Here is a 19,713-nt window from a genome sequence, read left to right as displayed (position 1 = left end):
GCTTTCTCTACGTTATCGGGCCGTCCCGTACGGAAAGAAATGACTGAATCGGTGGAACGTTGGATGCACGTTGCATGCGGTGGGAAGCGATTCTATCGTGGTTGTTATGGTGAACAAAAAGTTCGCACAAAAAGAGTGTTGTTCGAAAACGGTCTACCCCTGTGCTATGTGCCCACACCTACTTATGCGCAGGCCGCCAAGAAAGACCGTTTCTGAGTGACTTCCGTGGAGCTTGTCAACCGATAGATCTAAGGACGCTGGTGCATACCAGGGGGAATTTGGCTCCTAGCAATGCATCAATGAATAGCTCGGATCTTCTAAAATTTTGCTTAAAATTGCAAGAATACTTAGGAGCAGAAACGGCTGAGGGGACTTTGCAGCTTGGGGAACTTCCAAAGGTGCTTTAGGGAACCAAATTCAAGAAACGAAAAGAGGACAACTAACCCTCTGCGACAAAATTAATTTCCACTTGCAGGAAAGCCACCTCTTTTTCCCTCGTTCAGTTTTTTGTTGGGGTTGTATTGTTTTCTTTGTCTGCATTTACTGAGCTGTCTATCCCCATCACAGACAATCATACAAATGATCTATAATCGCTGTCACCTCACGAGAGAAATCAAGTTCGGTATAGTGCATACACAACATGAAGTAGTTCTTACCAAATTTGGTTGTCACAAAAAAAAAAAAAATCTTTCTGTGTTTTTGTAACATGTAAGTTTTTACAAAATAATTTATATTAAATGCACATACAACTACCTTAATTCATACCATAAACCATAACGGGGGAAATTAGTAATGCCCCTCAAAGAGGCAAACAATTTTTTACTACCGTAAAATCCTGTAAAGGCGCCCTCCCCCGAGAGATCGCCCATCCCGTTTTTCTGGCTAAATATCTGTACCATAAAAATTCCGACACATCGCCCACCCCCCGATTCCCGTTGGACGTCAAGCGATGTCCGACGGGAATCGCGCATCAACGGCGCGATCCGTTGTGTCCGAGAAGCGAGTTCATAGCGGGTTCCCGCGTTTCTGTCTGCGATCTCCGCGTGATATCGGCTCGCGTAACAGGCTAGTTGTTCCCACGCGTATGTTGCATCGTGAAATGTGATTCTGTTGCGTCCGCAATCTGCGGTATTTGTGTCTGTGACGTACGAGTTTGTGGCGTATTCCCGTGTTTTTGTCCGCGATCTGCGCGCGCGATATCGGTTTCCGTGACAAGCAAGATTGTAGCGGGTTCCCGCGTCTTTATTGCGCCATGAAACTTGAGTCTGCTGCGTCCGCGATCTGCGGTATCCGTTCCCGTGAGATGCGAGTCCTCGAGGGGTTTCCGCGAGTCCTTCGCACCGCGTGAAACGCGAATCTGCTGCGTCGGCCACTTGCGGTATCCTTTCCCGTAATCCAGGAGTTCGTAGCGAATTCCCGCGTGTTTGTCGCATCGTGAAACGCGAATTTGCCGTGTCCGCGATCTGCGGTATCAGTTCCCGCGTCACGTGGTTTGTAGCGGGTGCCCCGGCGCTTATCATTAATTTTTGATAAAGGTTTGCTGTGGCATCCTAAAAGATAGCCCACCCCACGTTTTTCACCATTTATCTCTTCATTTTGGGTGGGCGTCCTTACGGGATTTTACGGTATGCTTCTCCAGGTAAATAAGAGCTTAAAAGCTCTGGTGGGGCGCTTGGAGGTCTATAAGCAGCATCTACAATAAACGCCTTTCCTCGAGTGGTTATCTTGCACCATAACACTTCTCCGGTGATAAAACAATTTATTGGCACCAATCTCACCAAAGCTTTAAAAATACCAGCGATACAACCACCTCAAGGCTCTACTCTGCCTTTTCTAAATATTGTGAAAGAAGGCGGAAGGATATCGCGACCAATACCAACATGCAACTGCAACCCCGGAAGAGCAACAGGGCAGTGCAACATGGCGAATCATATTTTGCGTCCACAGTGTCTCTGTCATAAATGCAGCTATAGATGCCGATGGCAGGTTGCAAAATATTCTTTCTATAAGGGGCACCCAATGGCGCATTGGCACTTTAAAGGAACCACATAAATCTGTTTCTTAACAAAGTGTGATGTAATTTAGTATATAAGTGTAATTAAATGATTAATAAATTTAGCAACAAAAACAAAGCAAACTAAAATTCACCTAAAAAAAAATATTTGAGGTAAGCTTAGCAACCATGAAATATGGCGGGCCACTGTGGCATTAATTTTTGCAAAATGAAGGTGAAAAAATGTTAATAAGCTAATTATCTTACACCTGCTTTTCTGTTGTAATAAATGTCAAAATGCTCATCTGATGATTGTATGAAAAAACAACGTTTAGATGTATGTTTATTCCTAGGAAAAAAAAAACATATTTTTCTTTCATTTTAGGTGAACACACATTTTCCTACTTTCAAATGCTAAATGTTAAACTTGTGGGCATGCCTGTGGTTAATCATAGTGTGTTATGTCGAAGAAACCGATTTATGCCGCGCCTTCAAAAAGCCAATGTACCATCGAGTTCAGCCTGCACATTAGAGTATGAGAAAGGGAGTCACGTAAAATGCATAAAATAGGCAAGTGTGAATTCAAACACTACACCTCAAAGTACCAATAGTACAAATACACCATAAGAGAGAGTTTACTATTCGAGTGGCTTGGCTTCGTCTGGATATAATAAAGTCACCAGACGCAAAAGGCACGCCTCGTGCCTCTTATGAGTACAGTCATTCCTCGAACTGCCGACTGCATGATGGCGAGGGTTTTACAAAGTGAGTGGCAGCGCACGGCAGTGAAACAAACTTATAGACGCCCCTTTGTTACTGAAAAACGTGCTTTGCAGCGAATGTCTGTTGTTGTTAATTGTAAAAGAAAGCATCCAGGTGGTTTAGGAAGTGAATATCGGTTTCGGTTGAGCTAGTTGGTACATGGTCACTCATAGTGGGGAAACAGCTCAAGCACCGGATGATGAGATGAGACACACACACAAAGCTGACTATCAACTATTCTTTCATATTTCCTCTTTATCATCCCCCAATCTAGTCTTCTTCCTCATCTACTAGATCACAACATGTTTACGAGATTTGATAAATTTGGTCCGTACACCTTACACACGCATCGATAATACAAAAAGCGCATCAATGAAAAAAAAAAAAAAAGCGAGATGTAAGGAAAATGAAGTAAAGGAAATAAGAAAGTGAACCAAGAAAAAAACACATCCCCATTCACTTCTACTAGGAATCATTAGACCTCCGCACGTCGTAGATGTCACTTTTCTTTGTCGCGAAGTGGTTTAGGATGATGGGTACGGTGCCTGAAATGCGTCCTCAATGGGTGCGTTTACTGTTCCCTCCCGAACGTGCGCCGAAAGTAGTCTCGAAGTGGCAACAAATCGCATCGCAGGAGCTGGCGCGTTACGCCGTCGGATGTGGCCATTCTGGAAGTTGGCCGAAGAAATGCCGGCGAAAAAAAAGAAAAGAAAAACCACTGCGGCGTCTCGTCTCGCGTCTGTCTTGGTTTCCGTCGACCGTCTGGCTGCGGAGTCGCCGCCCGCAGCAAAACGGGCGTCTGCTGCATTCACCTCTACAGCTGTTCCACTGCCAAGATAGGCAACATTGTGGCACTTCTCATTGGTCATTGGGCAAAAAATGCGGGACCACATTTGTACCGTCTGCAGACGCGTTCGATGCATACATATGTATAAAGCACACATGCTTCAAGCATGCGTGAGGCGTGTCCACAGAAAATGATCTCGTCGCGTCTGGAGCGAACACAGCGTCCTTCATACGACGCACGAGCGGCTTGGCCGTGGCTTCGGGGCGGAGCGCGTACTCACCAACTGACATGACCCTGCGCAGGTCGACGACCTCGGACGACCCGGCCACCCCGACCGCAAGGAAGCGTCCCCGCAGCACGACGGTGGCCACCTGCCAGAAGCCGGTGGTGCCCTCCTTGAGGTGCAGGCGCCCCGCGTGGCTCGGGCCAGGGCCCCCCGACGTCGGCCCGGCGTCGGGAGCGGCGCAGACGAGGCGCGTCAGGCGCTCGAGCCACTCCCGGCGCTCGGAGAGCAGCGGGACGCCGAGCAGCAGCTGGCGGCACTGAGACTGGAGGGCGTGCACCTCGAAGCACCACAGGTTGGGCACCAGCGAGGTGGCGGCGCTGGATGCGGTGCGAGAGGTGGGGGAAAAAGACCTAAATAAAAGCTAAGCATGTGTACCTTAATCCTACGGGCGAGACGGGGAGACAGCGAATGTGCAGCGAGTATTGAGCGGAGTCGAGTGCTTACAGTCGTGACCCGTAAATACGAACACCGTTAATATATGGGAGAAGTCGAAGGGATCAAAGAATGTTTGAAGAGGCCACATAAGTCCATTTATGAACATATCGAGCTAAGATTTTACGCAGAGGTGGCTGAAGAATGTGAATCGAGGGTATAAAAATTTCACTAACCAAACCTACCTTAGTAAAAAGTTAGAAATCAAAACTTGAAATCTCTACCTATGGCAGCCGTCTGCTAATTAAAGGTGCCCGACTGGCGCAGCAGATGACAAATGGTGACACGCAAGATCGCAGACGGCCACTCCCCTCGACCTTGGCCGACAGCAGAAAACGTTCCTGAACCAGAAGCGATGCGCTCTTTTTCTGCTAGATTCCCAGCTAAATTTACACGATGCCTTGGAAAGGCTGCTAGGCTTCTGGTTCAAACTTGCACACGGTCAAGCAAAATTTTCTACTGGTATAAGAAACATCATGCACCCTCTGTTCAAAAGTTCTGTCTAAATTACCAACAGAAGCACCCCAAGAAACGGGAAAATTGAGAGGTGAAGTGAGCAACCACCTTGGCTCGTCTCCGGGAACCATGGAAACAGCAGCAATGTCGTGGCCAGATACCGTGCCTAACGGTGTTGTGTCCTGGCAGTCATGAAAGAAACCGGCCACACGTCAGCAACACTCTTGGACACCATTTGCAATGTGGCTCGAAAGAAAGACAAAAAAAGTGTCACCTTCTCAGACGAGTAGTAACTCCAGCAGCCGTCGCTCAACGTACACCAGCACTTCTGGAAAGCTGCGCACACGAGGATTCCACACAAAGACATTACAAACATTCCAGTGATGCTTTATGAATGCTTCGTAAAACCCACCCCATGCTAAATGCCTCGCGACGATGCAGGCTTCTTTGTAAATAACGAGAAGTTAATTCCGTGCTAGAAAAGGCTATTGGGTAACATGGACTACTGTGCAGTTGTTGAAAAGTACTATACTGTCATGTATTGCTAATATGGACGCCTCCGTTCTCCAGAAAACTCATCCGTAATAAATCAGGGTCAAAACATACGCATCAATAGGCATAGCAATAACAAGAAATACGCGGTTCATTTAGCTCCACTCTCTCACATACTGCACAGATGCAGAAGACGCCCTCACATTTGAATTTGCAAATTTCTTCTTTCAGTTGAGCAGAGCGCTCCTTTTGTTTACGTTTGACACACACAATGGTCCCTGACCGTTTCCACTTTCTTGCCTGACATCGTCTACTTTTTATAGGAGAAATTAGCTTCGCGGGTTCAGAGCTTTTTTCCCGTTCCCCAAACAATGAAACTACAGTGAGGGGACTTAGCTGCTTTAGGGTTCATTCTACTCTGTTCCCGGTTATAGGTCACTCCCGCAATGGCTCTCCCTGGACAGCTATAGCAGCAGTGGAATCAATGGCAATGTATGGAGAAGATAAATGTGAGCAATTATGAAGCGGTTTAAGAAAATTAGTTGTTGGGTGCAGCGGTGAAATCTTTGATGGAAGAAAACGTCACATCATTGTTTTCAAGCAAATTCGAATCTTGTATCTTGGGAGAGTTTTTGGATCTTTTGTTTTTTAAAAACTAGGGTACTGGCATCAATGAAAACGAGACAAAAATACCCGTATTAACCCAGTTCGTCCCCAAAATAGTTGTCCATAGCCCGGACTGCGTGTTTCCATATTAGCGGGTATATTGTCCACAAAAACCTGAAGCACTAGCTTCTAAATACTGTAAACAATTTTATTTTTGAAGTTTAATCATTTGCAAAGTGTGGGTTTTGGGAGCATTTTGCAGACTCGAATTTTCATTGTTACCGTGAGGTGACTGATATATCAGCACAATCATTATTTTGCAACATTTTTTAAGTTGTAAGAATCAGGTGTCTGTGAAAATTATAAGCCCTTTAAAGTACTACCTTTCCAACTTTTGAAAGATGAATGGTTAGGGCAGCCGATGAAATTTAGCTGATCAACCAAAAGAGTTTCTTTTTCAAATATAGCGTGCACCTAATTTTTATTGCCTATACTTGTTTTACCACACAAGTCTTGGTAGGCATGAACGACCACACAAATAGAGCTAAACACATAACATTCAACATCTGTTACCTACACACATCTAATGTACCTTCAACTTGACTTGAAGCCTGAAACACCCCAGCTATTTTGCAATTTATTTCCAGTACTTTATGTATGCAGTTTAAGCAACATTGCAATAAGAAAGCTAGGCTGTAATGATTCAAAATTAAATTGCGTGTCAGATACAGCTGCCAGGCCTAAAACATGCTGCTACAAGAATCGACCAACATTCCCTCAGGCCCGACAGTGGGCACTGGACTGCCTTTTAGACGGCAGGTCCTTCTCGGAGCGGAGGAAGCGCAACCCGTCGACCCTTTCCATAAGCAACTACTGTGTCCAGAAACAATCCAGACGCTGTAATGGCGGCAATGCACAACTTTTTCACGTCAGGCAAAGCAAACGTCTGCGTAAGCACAGAGCAGAAAGCAGGAAGATAATGCTAGCAAATTTGTCCTCATACGTGACCTTTGAAACCAGAGGTCAAGAGTACTTATTTTAGGTGATCTTGTTCTCCTGTCATCTTCACCTAATGACATTGTCAACAGCGTGAAAATATACATGGTCTGCACTGTTGTCACGTCTGCTGGCACTGCAGTGGTTTTGCTGAATAGCAAGGCCACTAAGGTGTGCTCCGGCCTGGCCAGAGCTTGCGATTCACATAGCCAAATTTGTTTTCTTAGGAAAGAACAGGTGAGAATGACCACCAGCACGGTACAAAGACGTGACTTGCAAGCCATATATTGGAGCTTTGGAGAATGCCACTACGTGGCTCTGGCCTCTGAAAAGGCTCTGCTGGGGTAAACACCTGCTGATGGTCAGGCCCAACAGCATAACCATACTTAGCCAGTTCCTGGATGGTTCTAACAGCCAAAGCACAGGCACCCACAAAAGAAGATGGCTCACCCTTGCGGCTCCCCGCCGCCTTGTAGACGTATCCAGCATAGTCCGACTTCTCCCGGATCTGGCAGTCTGCTTCAGACTTGCTCGACGAGCTGTCGCTTGCCAGCGACCTGCTGCCTTCCTGCGACAGGTTCCGCTCCCTCCCCTCCGAGAAGGACCGGCCGTCAAAGAAACAGTCTAGGCGCGGAGAGTCCGGCACGGGGCTCTGGCTCTTGGAGGACACGCTGCGCTGCGAGAAGGTCGGACTCTGCTCTGCCGACGAAGTCAGGGACCCTGAGAAGGCGGCGTGCTCCGCCGGGAACGTCCGGTAAAAGACGGACGCCGACGGACTCGGTGACGCGAAGGACTCCTTTCTCTCGGCTAAGGGCGACGGAGTCGCGTTGGATTTGGACCGCTCTTGGGGAAGCCGCTTGGAGAGGGAAGTCCGGACTGCCGGGATGGGCTTCACGGACTTGTCCGGCTGTGGCGTAAGAGGAGGGGAGTTCTGGAGGTATGTCCTCGGTGGAATTGCGGGAGGTGTGACCTCGGGGAGAGGAGGAGGAGGGTAGGAGGGAGGGGGCGAGAGGAGAGGCACCTCTTCCGGGTCGTCGTCGTCAAACTCGAAGTGGTTCTGAGCCAAGTCGATGTCTTGGGGCGGCGGGGAAAGCTTTGCACGATGAGGCGGGACGTCGTAGATTTCCGACGGGTCCGGAAAAGAGAAGGGACTGGCGGGAGGCGAGACATACCTCCTGGGGAACGACTTGGGAACTTCGTAGAGGCAGTTCGGGGTGAAGACCGCAAACACGTCTTGCTTTGGAGACTGGGCTTGTTCTCGGAAGTCGTCGGTGTCTTTCTTGTCTCCTTTTGAGATGCACGGAGCTGAGTTTGCTGAGGAAACAGGTACTGGAGTTGGCGGAACCTCGTAGGATGACGGCATCTGACGAGTGTCGCCTTCGCTGTCCGGGAACGAAGCTAGCCTGGTGATGCTGGGCGGAGTGTCGTAAGCCTGAGGTGGGCTCTTGGTCGGCGGAGAGTGTACGACCGGGAACTCATAGAACACTCCGGAGATAGAGAGCTGCTGCTGCTGCCAGAAGGTGCTCACGTCCCGCTTGGGCTCAGACGGTTCCCGCGGAGTGTCGTAGAGGGAGGCCGAGCTGTGGGAGGACTCGGTGCTGCCCTCCTTTGAGATGTGGCTCGAAAGCGGAGATTCGAACGAGATACTGCTGAAGGCGTCACGCTGGGACGCCAGCTGTCGGTTCTTTTCCAGCATGTGCTCGGGCACGTCTTCGTAGATGTGGGGGAAGCGGGCGGGAGGTAGCTGAGGCGAGTCTGGTATCTCCTCCGACTTCTGCCGCTGCAGCTTGGGGCGGTTCCGCTTGAGAAACATGATGGAGTCCGTGTCGCTGAAATTCGGCTTCCGCTGCTCCGTCCTCGGTGGAGGAGAGGGCGAGGGGTCGCTGGACGTGGCGTTCAATCTGTCGTCCATCAGTAAATAGATGGGATTGGTGAAGTTCTGAGCTGGTGCTGGCTGTGGGGCGTCTTGTGGCACAGGGACGCTTGTGGACTGTTGGGCCGACGGAGTGGGTTCGCCAGCGTCACAGGGTGGAGGCTGCTTGGGTGCCTTGAAGGCCAGAGAAAAGCGGGGGACTTTGGTGTCCAGCGAGATCGGAGGAGACGCGCGTCCAGTCGCCTCCAACGGGAACGGGGGCTTGGGTCTCCGGGGGAGGATGGGAGGAGTGTCAGTCATCCCTCTGGGTTACTGCAGTCACATCTTAGCCTGAGCAGAAAGGAGATGGACGCCAGTAAGAACACAGTCGAAGCACAGCTGCATTGACGTGACTGCATAAATGCAAACGTTTTGGTTGCAGTACACATCGCTTAACCCGGAGCGTGAGCGCTGTCAAAGCCTGGGAGGCAAACAAGCGCGTATGCACGGACAAAAAGCGTCAAGCAATGGCGCACACCCTGCGCTTGATTGGATGAGCTGACAGATGAACACGAGCAGAAAGACAGCGAACGCCGTGATGTTGCGCTTTCGGCGCTGCTGAATTAACCCCTCGGCTCGAATCGTCTGCTCCAGTTGGACACGGCAGACCGATTGACAGGTACTGCCAAAGCTGACAGTGATTGGCGGGAATCTGCGATCCCGCTGCGCGGTGCAACAGGTGTCCGCGAAGCTCCGCCAGAGCAGCGCCAGTGACTGTCGACACAAGCCTCCCAACTTACCTCGTCACGAGAGGCTAGATAACTCCTTTGTGACGCCGGCAAACAGCCCGCGCGACCGACGGACGAGCGAAGAGACGCTGTTTGCATTATTCCGCCCCGAGCCGCCCGAGCGACAGTGACAAAGTTAAGGCGAACAACTGTGTCATCAATGAGTCACGCCTCCATCGCAATCGATCGGCACGCGAACGCCCATGTACGAAATCAGCGCACGATTCAAAATTCATCACATGCAAGAAACGTTTGCACAGCCCAACTTTTCTCCCTTCCGCCGAGGCAGATCACAAAGAGATATCGCCGCTATATCGGGGAAACAAAGGGAGGGGGCCCACCGAAACCGCAGCGGTGTGTGAAAACTGCTATCTCCCGACACGGAGACCACTTGCCCGATAACGGACTGACGGTTTCACTGTTGACAGATAAAACGAAACAAAACAACGAGTGGTTCAGAAATGCGGCCTCGACCAGGACTGTCATCAAATGACGATATCTTTTTTTGACGGAGAGTGACATACGTGATAGCGAAGTTTTCAAGGGAGCGAAGCGCGTGAACGGATATCCGGCGATACGCGCTGCCAGTGCGTTAGTGGGTCAAGTTTAGGACAAAGAATACCTCGGACAAGGCACAGTATGTCGAGAACTGCGTAGTACGCGCCGCTACCAGTAAGGATCTGAACATACCAAAAGCACCGCCACAGCTGTTTATCAGCAACAGTTGAAACACACACACAGCAGCAGCATTCGAGACTTTCAGGGCATTCTCGGATCTCACCACTCTCGGCGCTCTCCGAGGTGGCGCCATCGCCTGGAGAAAATTACAAACTCAGCAACACTCCCTGGTCTAAAGCGCGGAACTTGAAAAAGGTTTATAATAATTCGAACGGAAGCTGGGCTCCTCGCTTTTTGCGAAAATCGAAAACGGTTAGAAAGATCCGGAGCGCCAAATATTTTTTGTACGGAGCCTCCGATTTTCGGACGTCTCGGTGCGAGAAAACCCCGCTGAAATCTTAACACATCGCGAACTCCGTCCGAAAAAAAAAAAAAAAAAAGTCTGATGTGATTCGTCTTCCGAAACTCGCGCACAACGTTTTCTTTTTTTTTCTTTTTCTTTTTTTTTTTTTTGGGGGGGGGGGGGGGGGGGGTCGGTTCGATATCCGCCCGATTCTTAGTCCACTTTTTCGCATCGTGTGTTCCATTCAGCCTTTAATCTTTTCCTCAGTTCATCGGGCTCTGTCGCCCACCCAGTTTCACACCCCCCCCCCCCCCCCCCCCCCCTTTACTTTGGAATCACATCAGCGAGGTGTGAGTCAACACCACCTCGAATGATCAAAGCCTGTGCACTCGATTTGTGACGTCATCACAGGTGAGGTCGAGCAAAGACAAAGATTGGATATACGAGTGTTGCGTCAGCGCTCGGCTGGGCCTCGTGTCCAATCAAGACGTCGAAAGACGCTCGGCATCAGGCTCGGGTCCAATTGCCGAGTTGGCGCCATCAAACTGTGAGAACGTTCCATGGGGGAATAAAGGGGCGTTAAGGGGCCTTCTTTATTCTAGGTGGTGTTGGGCGAGTCCATCCACCTGTCTAGGCGGTAAGGAAAATTGGGTATACACTCAGGGGCGGACGCAGGCATATCTTGAGGGGGGGGGGGGGGGGGGGGGGGGGTCAGATGTTGGTCAGCGAATCATATGTTTAAGACCCCCCCCCCCCTTTCCGTTTCCACGCCCTAAATATTTACAGATCTATGCAGAATTCAAGGGGGGGTCAGGACATCCGGACCCCCCTTCTGAATCCGCCCCTGTATACAATGCATTCAATAAAGGGTGCAAATTCACAGTCACTTGACTTACGTTGGCGCATGCCCAGGGGAAATTGGCCAAGGGTCAGTCTGATAGCTTTCGTAAATATTGCACCTAGAAACTGAATGGAGTGTCATAACAAGGTATCGTTTGGATGCCGCAATGTAATCGCAACTGTTTGCCCATAAATATAAGAAATTTGCCCGCTGCTGCGCTTGCTGTTGCGCTCGCTGTTTTGACATGACAATGTGTCTACGGAAACATTGTGCAACGAAAACAGGCTGCTCTGTGACAGTAAACCAGAAAGCAATAGACCGTGTTACTAAAAGAGGGCGAGAGAGAAGAGGGGAAAGGGCTACCACGTTTCCCCCCTTGCTGGTGCGTTAGAAAGATTGAAAGTCCCGGATGAGAAGCTTCGCCAGTGTTGGGTGCATGCATTTCCCAAACAACGAAATATGAAATATTCCCGTCGTGTTCAAAAATCGGAGAAGGCCCAGCGGAGGCCACGTGACATCCAACGCAATCGTGACGTAGGTCGTCTCAGGACGAGCAAAGCTACGGCGAGGCTGACGTCGAGAGGATGGCCTAGTCGTTCCAGCCACCGAAGCAGCTGCTTTTGAACGAATTTTGAGTGACGGGTTATTCTTCCGTAATCTTGTAGGGGGACAATAGCGACTTCTGCGACACACAAAAGGCATTCTCGGAAAGAGGGGAGTTCCTCCTGCCCCTCTTCTCTCGTCGTGGCCGGAGGCGAGACAACCTCCGTCCAGTGTTGCCAGATGGTCCCACCAAAAAACCGCCCAACAGCTGGGAGGTATAGCCCAAATATAGCCAAAGAAATAAAATAAATATAGCCCAAAATAGCCAAGACTAAAAACAACGATTTTTAAGCCTTTTATTGACAATTCTCCATACGCGTAAAAAAACAACACGTTACATTCTCTTTTTCAACCCTCAGATGCGCCACTTTTTATGTACATTAAGTTCCCTGATAAAAAAAAGAAACAAAAAGTTTCAGAAGGATGAAAGTTTGTGAAACAATGACCCATCCTTCGTAGGTTTTCAGAAGTAGAAAACATACATGGACAGCTGTATTGTGAAGCCCGGGAGATATGATCATACAGTAAAAGAACAGAATGCAGAAGCAGAACAGTCAGAACTGTGAGTTTCAAACCAGAACCCCCTATATCTAAGGTTCTTACCAATAGGCCCGTAGCTCTCAAGTTTTGAGCAGCGCTCCAGGCGAGCAAAATAGAATATTTGGCTCGGGTTTCGAACACGCGTCAATACGCTTCCCCACTACAGTTTTTTTTCTACTCCGTTCCATTCTAAGTAAGTGCCAGCTAGTGCCAGCGTAGCAGAGGCTACAAGAGCGAGCTGCGAGCTTTCAGCGTCCCTGTCAAGCACGCGCGCTCGTGCAGTGCGAGCATCTTTCAGGAGGACGTGCTTTTGCGAGTAGCTTCGGCTTCGCTATCACGTAAAGTAAAACATACGTGCTCGCGGAAGCTATGAAAGAAGGCAAAGATGAAAGGAATGTTTAATGGGACGCTGCGGCCGCGAGCTGCATATTTCTTTTTTTTAATTTTTATTTTTAGAGGTTTTGTTATCGCGCATCTTCAGATTCTTACACTCGAACATGGCACGTGCAAAATCGAACGTTACACAGCCACCTGAATGGTTCAGCCATCATAACATGGTCGCGTCTTGCGGATGCGCTCGCGGCCCCTGCCCCAGAGCAACGGGTCTATAACCCTCCCGTCTATTTTTCTTTGTGTAGAATATGAGCGTCCCCAGTTCAGGTTCACGCTATTTTTTATTGTGTTTCTTTTCTGAAAGTGGGCGATGCCTAAGAATTTTCACAATGGGCACCGAAGCTGCGTTTGGAGAGTTCAGTCTACGTCCGGGTAGAAGACGCGCTACCGGGCTTGTGGTAATAGCGCAATCTGTTTGTTTGATTTGTTCCACTGCGCTGTGAGAACACCGCTTGAACTCTGCTAGCACTGCTTCTCTGCGCATTGTGAAAACCCCGAAGTTTGTAGAAGTTTGAAGCCCTTCTCCTTCCTCTCTCTCGTCTCGACTAGCCAAAAGAGAAACAATTTCTTTTTTCGAAACTGATTAAAAGTTTGAAAATTAACTAGTCGAACCTCAAAGTTCGACGTCGAACCTGAGGTTCGACAAGAGTTCGCCGCACCCTTAAGAATAGCCCAAAAATAGCCACATAGCCAACCACGAAATTTTTACGCCAACGAGAAAAAAAGTAGCCCAATTTGGCTATATATAGCCCAATCTGGCAACACTGCCTCCGTCACTAGCTGTCAAGGTTCCTAGACGGGCATTACAAGCGAGGCGTTAGCGACATCCACCAGGTGCTCTTTGCTAATCGTTTAATTCGTTCTAAAATTCCTTTTCGTGACTTTTTTTAACAAGATATTGGTAGGTTCAATGTGATGCTGTTTTTTTGAACATATATAGACCAAAAACTGAGCGCCGAAATTTCGTTGTAGTAATCAGAGCCGCGGGCTTCAGTGGCGACAGTCCCCCGGTCATACGACGGCTCCAGCGAAATCGACGCTGCGTAGCGGCGACGCCGAGAAGCTCAGGAGAGGAGGTCGTTCGACTCTGTCACCCGCTATCGCTGCTTGGTTCTGTTAGGCAGCATAGAAACAAACATCGTTTCCAGTAACTTTTTATATGCTTCCGCCGTGTCATTCCTAAGCATAAGCACTGACAGAAGAAGGCTTTTACTGTCGAAAAATTGCTTTTGCTTTTATATATAACACCGATTTTACGCTGCAGTGCAAGAAATGTATGGTGGTCCGCGTGCTGAACGACGAAAAGGACCTCCATTCGTCCGCCATTTTGCCTGACCAGCGCGCCCCCTATTATTCGCTGGAGTCGCGAATAGGGTGCACGAAGAACGACAGAACGCGTCGAATACTGTCCGAGGACCTATGTAGACGAAAATAATCCCCGGAGAAGGGGAACAAGAGGGACAAAGGACAAACACAAATCTCCAAACACGGCTAAGTGACTGGTGCGCGACCGAAAAAATCCGCCTGGTCCGGGTATCGAACCCGGGACCTCTCCATTTCAAGTGGAGCGCTCTACCAACTGAGCTAACCAGGAGTTAGACACGTCAATAGATGAAACGGGTTTTATCAGCTGCCACCAGTCTAATACCAACAAGGGTGAAAGGCTTGCATTTTAAGGTTATGATTATAATGCAATTAAACGCAAAGGTTGTGGTCGGTTTGCCTTGCTGCATACCCGACCCGGAGGAATAACACGGAGCCAACGGTTCCAACAACAAGAAACTACATTTAATGGGACATGAACGAGACGATTAACATGGTTACCAGCGGCGCCTGAGTCCAGGCAGCGACTCCCCGTGCGCCGCCTCTGATGCGCCTTATCAAGGCGGCGCACGCGATGTGCGCGTGGCTGGCGTGACGTCGCCACCACGCGGGAAAAGTTTGACACCTTTGCCTCGCAGTCGGGCAACTGGGCTGTGGGGCTGCCAGGGTGCCCACAAGGTGCAAGCGAGCTGGACAAGATTGACGAAAATAATCCCTGGAGAAGGGGAACAAGAGGGACAAAGGACAAACACAAATGTCCTGACACAGGTGCGAGACCGAAAAAACCGGACCAGGCGGATTTTTTTTGGTCGCGCACCAGTCACCTAGTTGTGTTTGGAGATTTGTGTTTGTCCTTTGTCCCTCTTGTTCCCCTTCTCCAGGGATTACTTTCGTCATTCTTGTCCAGCTCGCTTGCACCTTTACATTTAATAGACCGATGTCACCAAGCGAACTGCGCAGGCGCGCGCATTCCGGAAGTGGTGCCGCCGCCATGCTACTTGTAGTCATCCCTTCCCGGCTACATACGATTGCGCGTAGGTACATCATCATAGATTATCAATTGGCACGCCCGGTATCACCTTGATTCTCTTGCATGTTTTTACTTCATAAGATTGTGTTGTTTGTGATGCCTTACTTTCCTCAGCAAGTGCAGAAAAGTAGTTTCAGTCGTCTTATCGTTTAGAATCGCTTTGTCGTCTGCTACGTCGTCGTCTGCTTCTCCGTCTTTGTGAACGCGTGAGCCCACTGCCGTTCACGGGGCAATCCCACTGCGGCCGCGGAAAAGAAAACAAAACAAAAAAACAACGGCGCCACTACTCGAGCATTCCGACTCCTCGGACGTCTGAATTACCTTGCAAACAAGTGAACATCTAGTGCAATAGCAAAGAACAAGAAAATTCGAGGGACCATCGGCTCGGTGTAGCACCACGGAACAGCATCAAATGTGATGAAAAACTGAGCTTGGTGGTGCTCAGTCTTGTGCATAACGTTTAATCAGCCATCAAGTAAGAGGAGCTAAATAGACTTTCTCGGTCAGCGATAGTTTTCTAAAAGTTGTTTTATTCTGGTTGACAGCCTGTGCGACAGAGTACAGATGAACAGCGGGAGAAGCCTGCACACAAAGAACTGATCTACAGAAAGGCCATGCCTGACGCGCCGTAATAATTGACATCTATCAAAAGGAAGCAACCATGCCAGATACCTGAAAGCTTGGGGTGGAGATGATTTTTCGTGCACAGTTTCTATTCAGTTTTATTTTGTTTGCGCAAGATCCGAACGCTAACAGTCGCCCGATGGGGGAAGCTTTTTTCTGCGGTCTCGACTGGTGCTAGTGCAGAATGGATCAGTAACCACCACAAAATGGATGAGGTTCGTTTGTTACATTTTTGGCGGTAAGTACGTGTTGCACTTCTAAATTGCATTATGTAATCTTTTCGCGTTGGTACGAAAAAAAAAAAAAATGAAGGCTGCTTCTGAAAAAACGTTGTTTTATATCAAGTGGTGCATATCGGGAATCGCTGCTCTTTTTTAGTGATTGTCCTGATTTTTTGAAGCACAGTTGTGCTTGAAACATGTCGTCGCAATAACAGATATAACCACCAAAATACACCGAGTAAGAAGTGTATTAAAAACGGCCTCCGCAAAGCAGTGCGGAGGTCCTATTTGAGATAGACCAACAAATAGGCCGTTAAGGAGCAAATGGTCAGAGAGATTCCAGCTTACGGAACACTTCGGCACGCTCTATGGCTCGTGCCTTGTAATCTTACATATTTTAGCTGACGTGCAATAATTGGATTTAAATTATGAAGCAAATCGCGAAACAGATCGTAAAACGCTATTTTTCCTGCCGCTCTGTCCGGGTCTGTCGACCTTTCTTTGCCATGCTTCTTTCTTGCGGGAAGACATAATATCCGAGGCCTTTTCGCCTGGTGTTGTTATTGTAGCTCCGTGGCATACAACATGTGAAGCCACCGATTAAAAACCATGAGTCAACACCAGGCTAAAAGTCTCGTGCTAATCCGAAAATTTCCAAACGCCGGGCGTACGATGCGCGCCGACGCGGCCGGAAAACTGGGGAGAACTACAGGTACCAGAATGCACCGCGGCAGCGGTGGCGTCGCGCAACTCCTTGTGAGATCGGTATGACATATGCAGCTTGCACTGGATCCGGCAAGACGAGTGCGGCTGCAATGTCTTTAAGTATCATTGCTTCAACATGACTCCGGAGATCGGCGTCAACATGACTCCGATCTCCGGCGGCAGTGGGTTGCGTCTGTAAACCCAAAATACTTTCCCCCAACGCCATCTTCTCGACTGTGCTCGGAACATTTTGTGAAAGGAGCGCGCGTAATGTTCTTGGTTTAGCGAAATCCACTATACACGGTTGGCAACATTGGTGTATCGAAAATGATTACAGCGATTACAGTGACAAAGAGACGATTAGAAGATTGGTGGAAATTATCTAGGGAAAATTAAATGATGGACAACTAATCAGCACAGCTGGGGACAGGCGGGACAGAGGAAAATTGGGACTCCCTCCTGCGTGGCTCCGGCCCCAAGTCTCAACCTTGTCTAACAGTGGGTCCGGTGCTGGGGTAACGCCGACAAGGTTTGACCAGAGGAAAATTGGCGACTCCCTCGCCGAGGGGAAGAGGCAGGGGGTGATGTTTTTAGTTTTTTTTTTTTTTTGCCCGATCCCCCGAAGGTCATCCTGGTGATATCCCACACTGCCCGCTGATCGGGAGGAATCACGTTGTTGTCTTTTTAAACTTGGCTAGGTGGCGCAAGCTACCGCCCGTTACAAAGGGTATAGCCATTAACATCCATCAGAGCCGTATATGTAGAGAGTTTGGCCATTCGTTGGGAAGTATAGGAGACAAATGCGGAGGCGCCATTGGCCGAAAGCGGGCTGGGCGTGTTCCAGGGCGTCTTCAGAAATTCGAATGTGACCAACCAGATGCCCGAAATAATACCCTGGCGGTGGTCGCGAGAAACAAACCTGATAACTGGATCGAAGTAACTCTCGATGACTGAAAATACGGTACACGTAATGTTTCAATCACGCTCATCCAAAATGAAGGTGGAAGAGTGCGACCAGCGGAACGATCGACATAATCCGTACGCCAAGCGCCGAGGGCCGGGAATCTGCCGTCCGAGCGGTCACACTATGTCCGCGCAAAACAGGGTTGAGCGGCGCATTCGTTTCTTACATCTTTCTGCGTGATCATGATCAAAACAACACCTGCACCCTATTTTCAACCATGAAGAGCTACTACACTTCACTCTTACGCGTTTATTAAAGCCATATGCGAACATAGACCTTTGATCAGAACTGTTTCTCGCTACTACCGCTAGGGGATTCTTTTCGGCTTCTGGTTGGTCAAGAAAGCATGCCAAGCCATCTTTCCGAGTCTGTTGCACGCCTGGCTCTGCCCGCGCCTCCCATTGACCAAACTCTACATATACGGCTATGGCATCCATCCATTCATCCATCCATCCATCCAGAGGATTAGAGGAACGTTAATACCCACGCTCCAATCCTCAATCCGAGTAATCCGTAAACACTCAACACCACAGCGCGCACCGAACTTAGCGCTGTACCGTCGATGAACATGGGGTACGCTCTCAAGTTGCTTGCAAGTTTTCAGCTTCTTTTTATAACTTAATTTATCTTAATATTGATATATCAAGTGGTGACACTGACTCAATTTTATCACCTACAACACTAAGTTGAAGGCCCATTTCCGCCCCCCGGGTGTGGCTGGAAATTGTAGAAAAGTTAATTATATCGGTTGTCCGGAATCGCGATCTCCTGCGCGATACCAAAGAGCCGTGAACATATGTTGACCGTCCCAACGCGACTAGATTATTCTTATTTTCAAAATTAGTATATAACGTAGCCGAAAAGAAACCTTCACTTTCTGTTGCAGAAAGTTGAAACATGCTGGTGCATCGATTTCGAATCGTTGAATCACTGACCGACTCCCTCCGGCAATAAGTCCATCTCGTCTTTGCTGTTCTCAGTTCTCGACAAAAGACACACTTCTCGACACGGGATCCACAAATAAAACGTTTATAAACACCTTCAAGCCGGAGTGAGCTGCCTTCGATCGTTCTACGATAAAACGGTAGATCGTTTTTCCAGTAAACCATAGTTTTATCGTGGGTAGCGCCATTTTGAATACTGTAGCGCCATCTAGCAAGCGAGTAGGTTCCGCGGCCATGCTGAGTGGCTAGAGACGTTGGCGAAAGTACTCTTCCGGGCGCCGCTCTTTCATTGGGTGTGCTAGTTAGATGCTCCAAAGTGCTGGGTATCTGACTTAGGGCGCGTCTTGTGTTCTTGTGTGCCGAAGATAGTGTTTTCCAAATCATTGAGAACGTTTGCTGCCCAGCATTATGGCATCCGCCAGTGCAGCGACGCCAGAAATGCGGCACTGAACGCGCCATTGATAGAAATCGGGGACGAGTATACTCCGAATATCGTTTCATTTGACAGCGATTGAATTTCCATTCACGTTTTTTTGTCGTTTTAGATGCGGTACACCGAGAATGTTTTTGGCGTTTCGTGTCGCCCACAACGAGTAAATATAATGTGAACAAGGACGCGCAAAACAAGAATATTGTAGGGAACGATAGAAGGCAGCTCACTTCGGCTTGAAGGTGTTTATAAACGTTTTATTTGAGGATCCCATGTCGACGAGTGTGTATTTTGTCGAGAACTGAAAACAGCAAATTCGAGATGGGACTATTGCCGGAGCGAGTCGATCAATGATTCAACGATTCGAAATCGATGCATGAGCGTGTTTCAACTTTCAGCAACAGAAATTGAAGGTTTCTTTCCAGCTACTGTTCTAATTTTGAAAATAATAAGAATCTAGTCGTGTTGTGACGGTCAACATAGGTTCACGGCTCTCTGGTATCGCTCAGGAGATCGCCGATTCAGGAAAACTTATAGAACTATATCTTTTCGACAATTTCCAGCCACACCCGGCGGCGGAAATGAGCTTTCAATTAAGCGTTGTAGCTGATAATATCGAGTCAATTTCACCACCACTTCAAAATATAAATATTAAGATAAATTCAGTTACAAAAAGTTACAAGC

General features: G+C 48.6%; 1 protein-coding gene and 1 non-coding gene across 2 annotated transcripts in view; both read right to left on the bottom strand.

The window, feature by feature from the left end:
• Nucleotides 1-9,739, bottom strand: part of LOC8039847 (arf-GAP with Rho-GAP domain, ANK repeat and PH domain-containing protein 3) — a 28,444-nt gene extending 18,705 nt beyond the window's left edge. The window contains exons 1-5 of the mRNA XM_042290014.1: nucleotides 9,463-9,739; nucleotides 7,261-9,013; nucleotides 4,991-5,052; nucleotides 4,825-4,898; nucleotides 3,823-4,145 (exon numbers count right to left, since the gene is read on the bottom strand). Coding sequence (XP_042145948.1) covers nucleotides 3,823-4,145; nucleotides 4,825-4,898; nucleotides 4,991-5,052; nucleotides 7,261-8,983 — 2,182 coding nt within the window. The 5' untranslated portion in view covers nucleotides 8,984-9,013; nucleotides 9,463-9,739. The remainder of the gene's footprint in view (nucleotides 1-3,822; nucleotides 4,146-4,824; nucleotides 4,899-4,990; nucleotides 5,053-7,260; nucleotides 9,014-9,462) is intronic.
• A 4,570-nt stretch (nucleotides 9,740-14,309) lies between these two features.
• On the bottom strand, nucleotides 14,310-14,382 carry Trnas-uga. The gene has a single exon. It is a non-coding gene; the product is annotated as a tRNA-Ser (tRNA).
• Between the last annotated feature and the right edge of the window lie 5,331 nt (nucleotides 14,383-19,713).

The sequence above is a fragment of the Ixodes scapularis genome, unplaced genomic scaffold (assembly GCF_016920785.2).
Source record: "Ixodes scapularis isolate PalLabHiFi unplaced genomic scaffold, ASM1692078v2 PGA_scaffold13__105_contigs__length_92229423, whole genome shotgun sequence".
NCBI classification, from domain to species: Eukaryota; Metazoa; Arthropoda; class Arachnida; order Ixodida; family Ixodidae; genus Ixodes; species Ixodes scapularis.
This window is presented reverse-complemented; position numbering and strand designations above follow the sequence as displayed.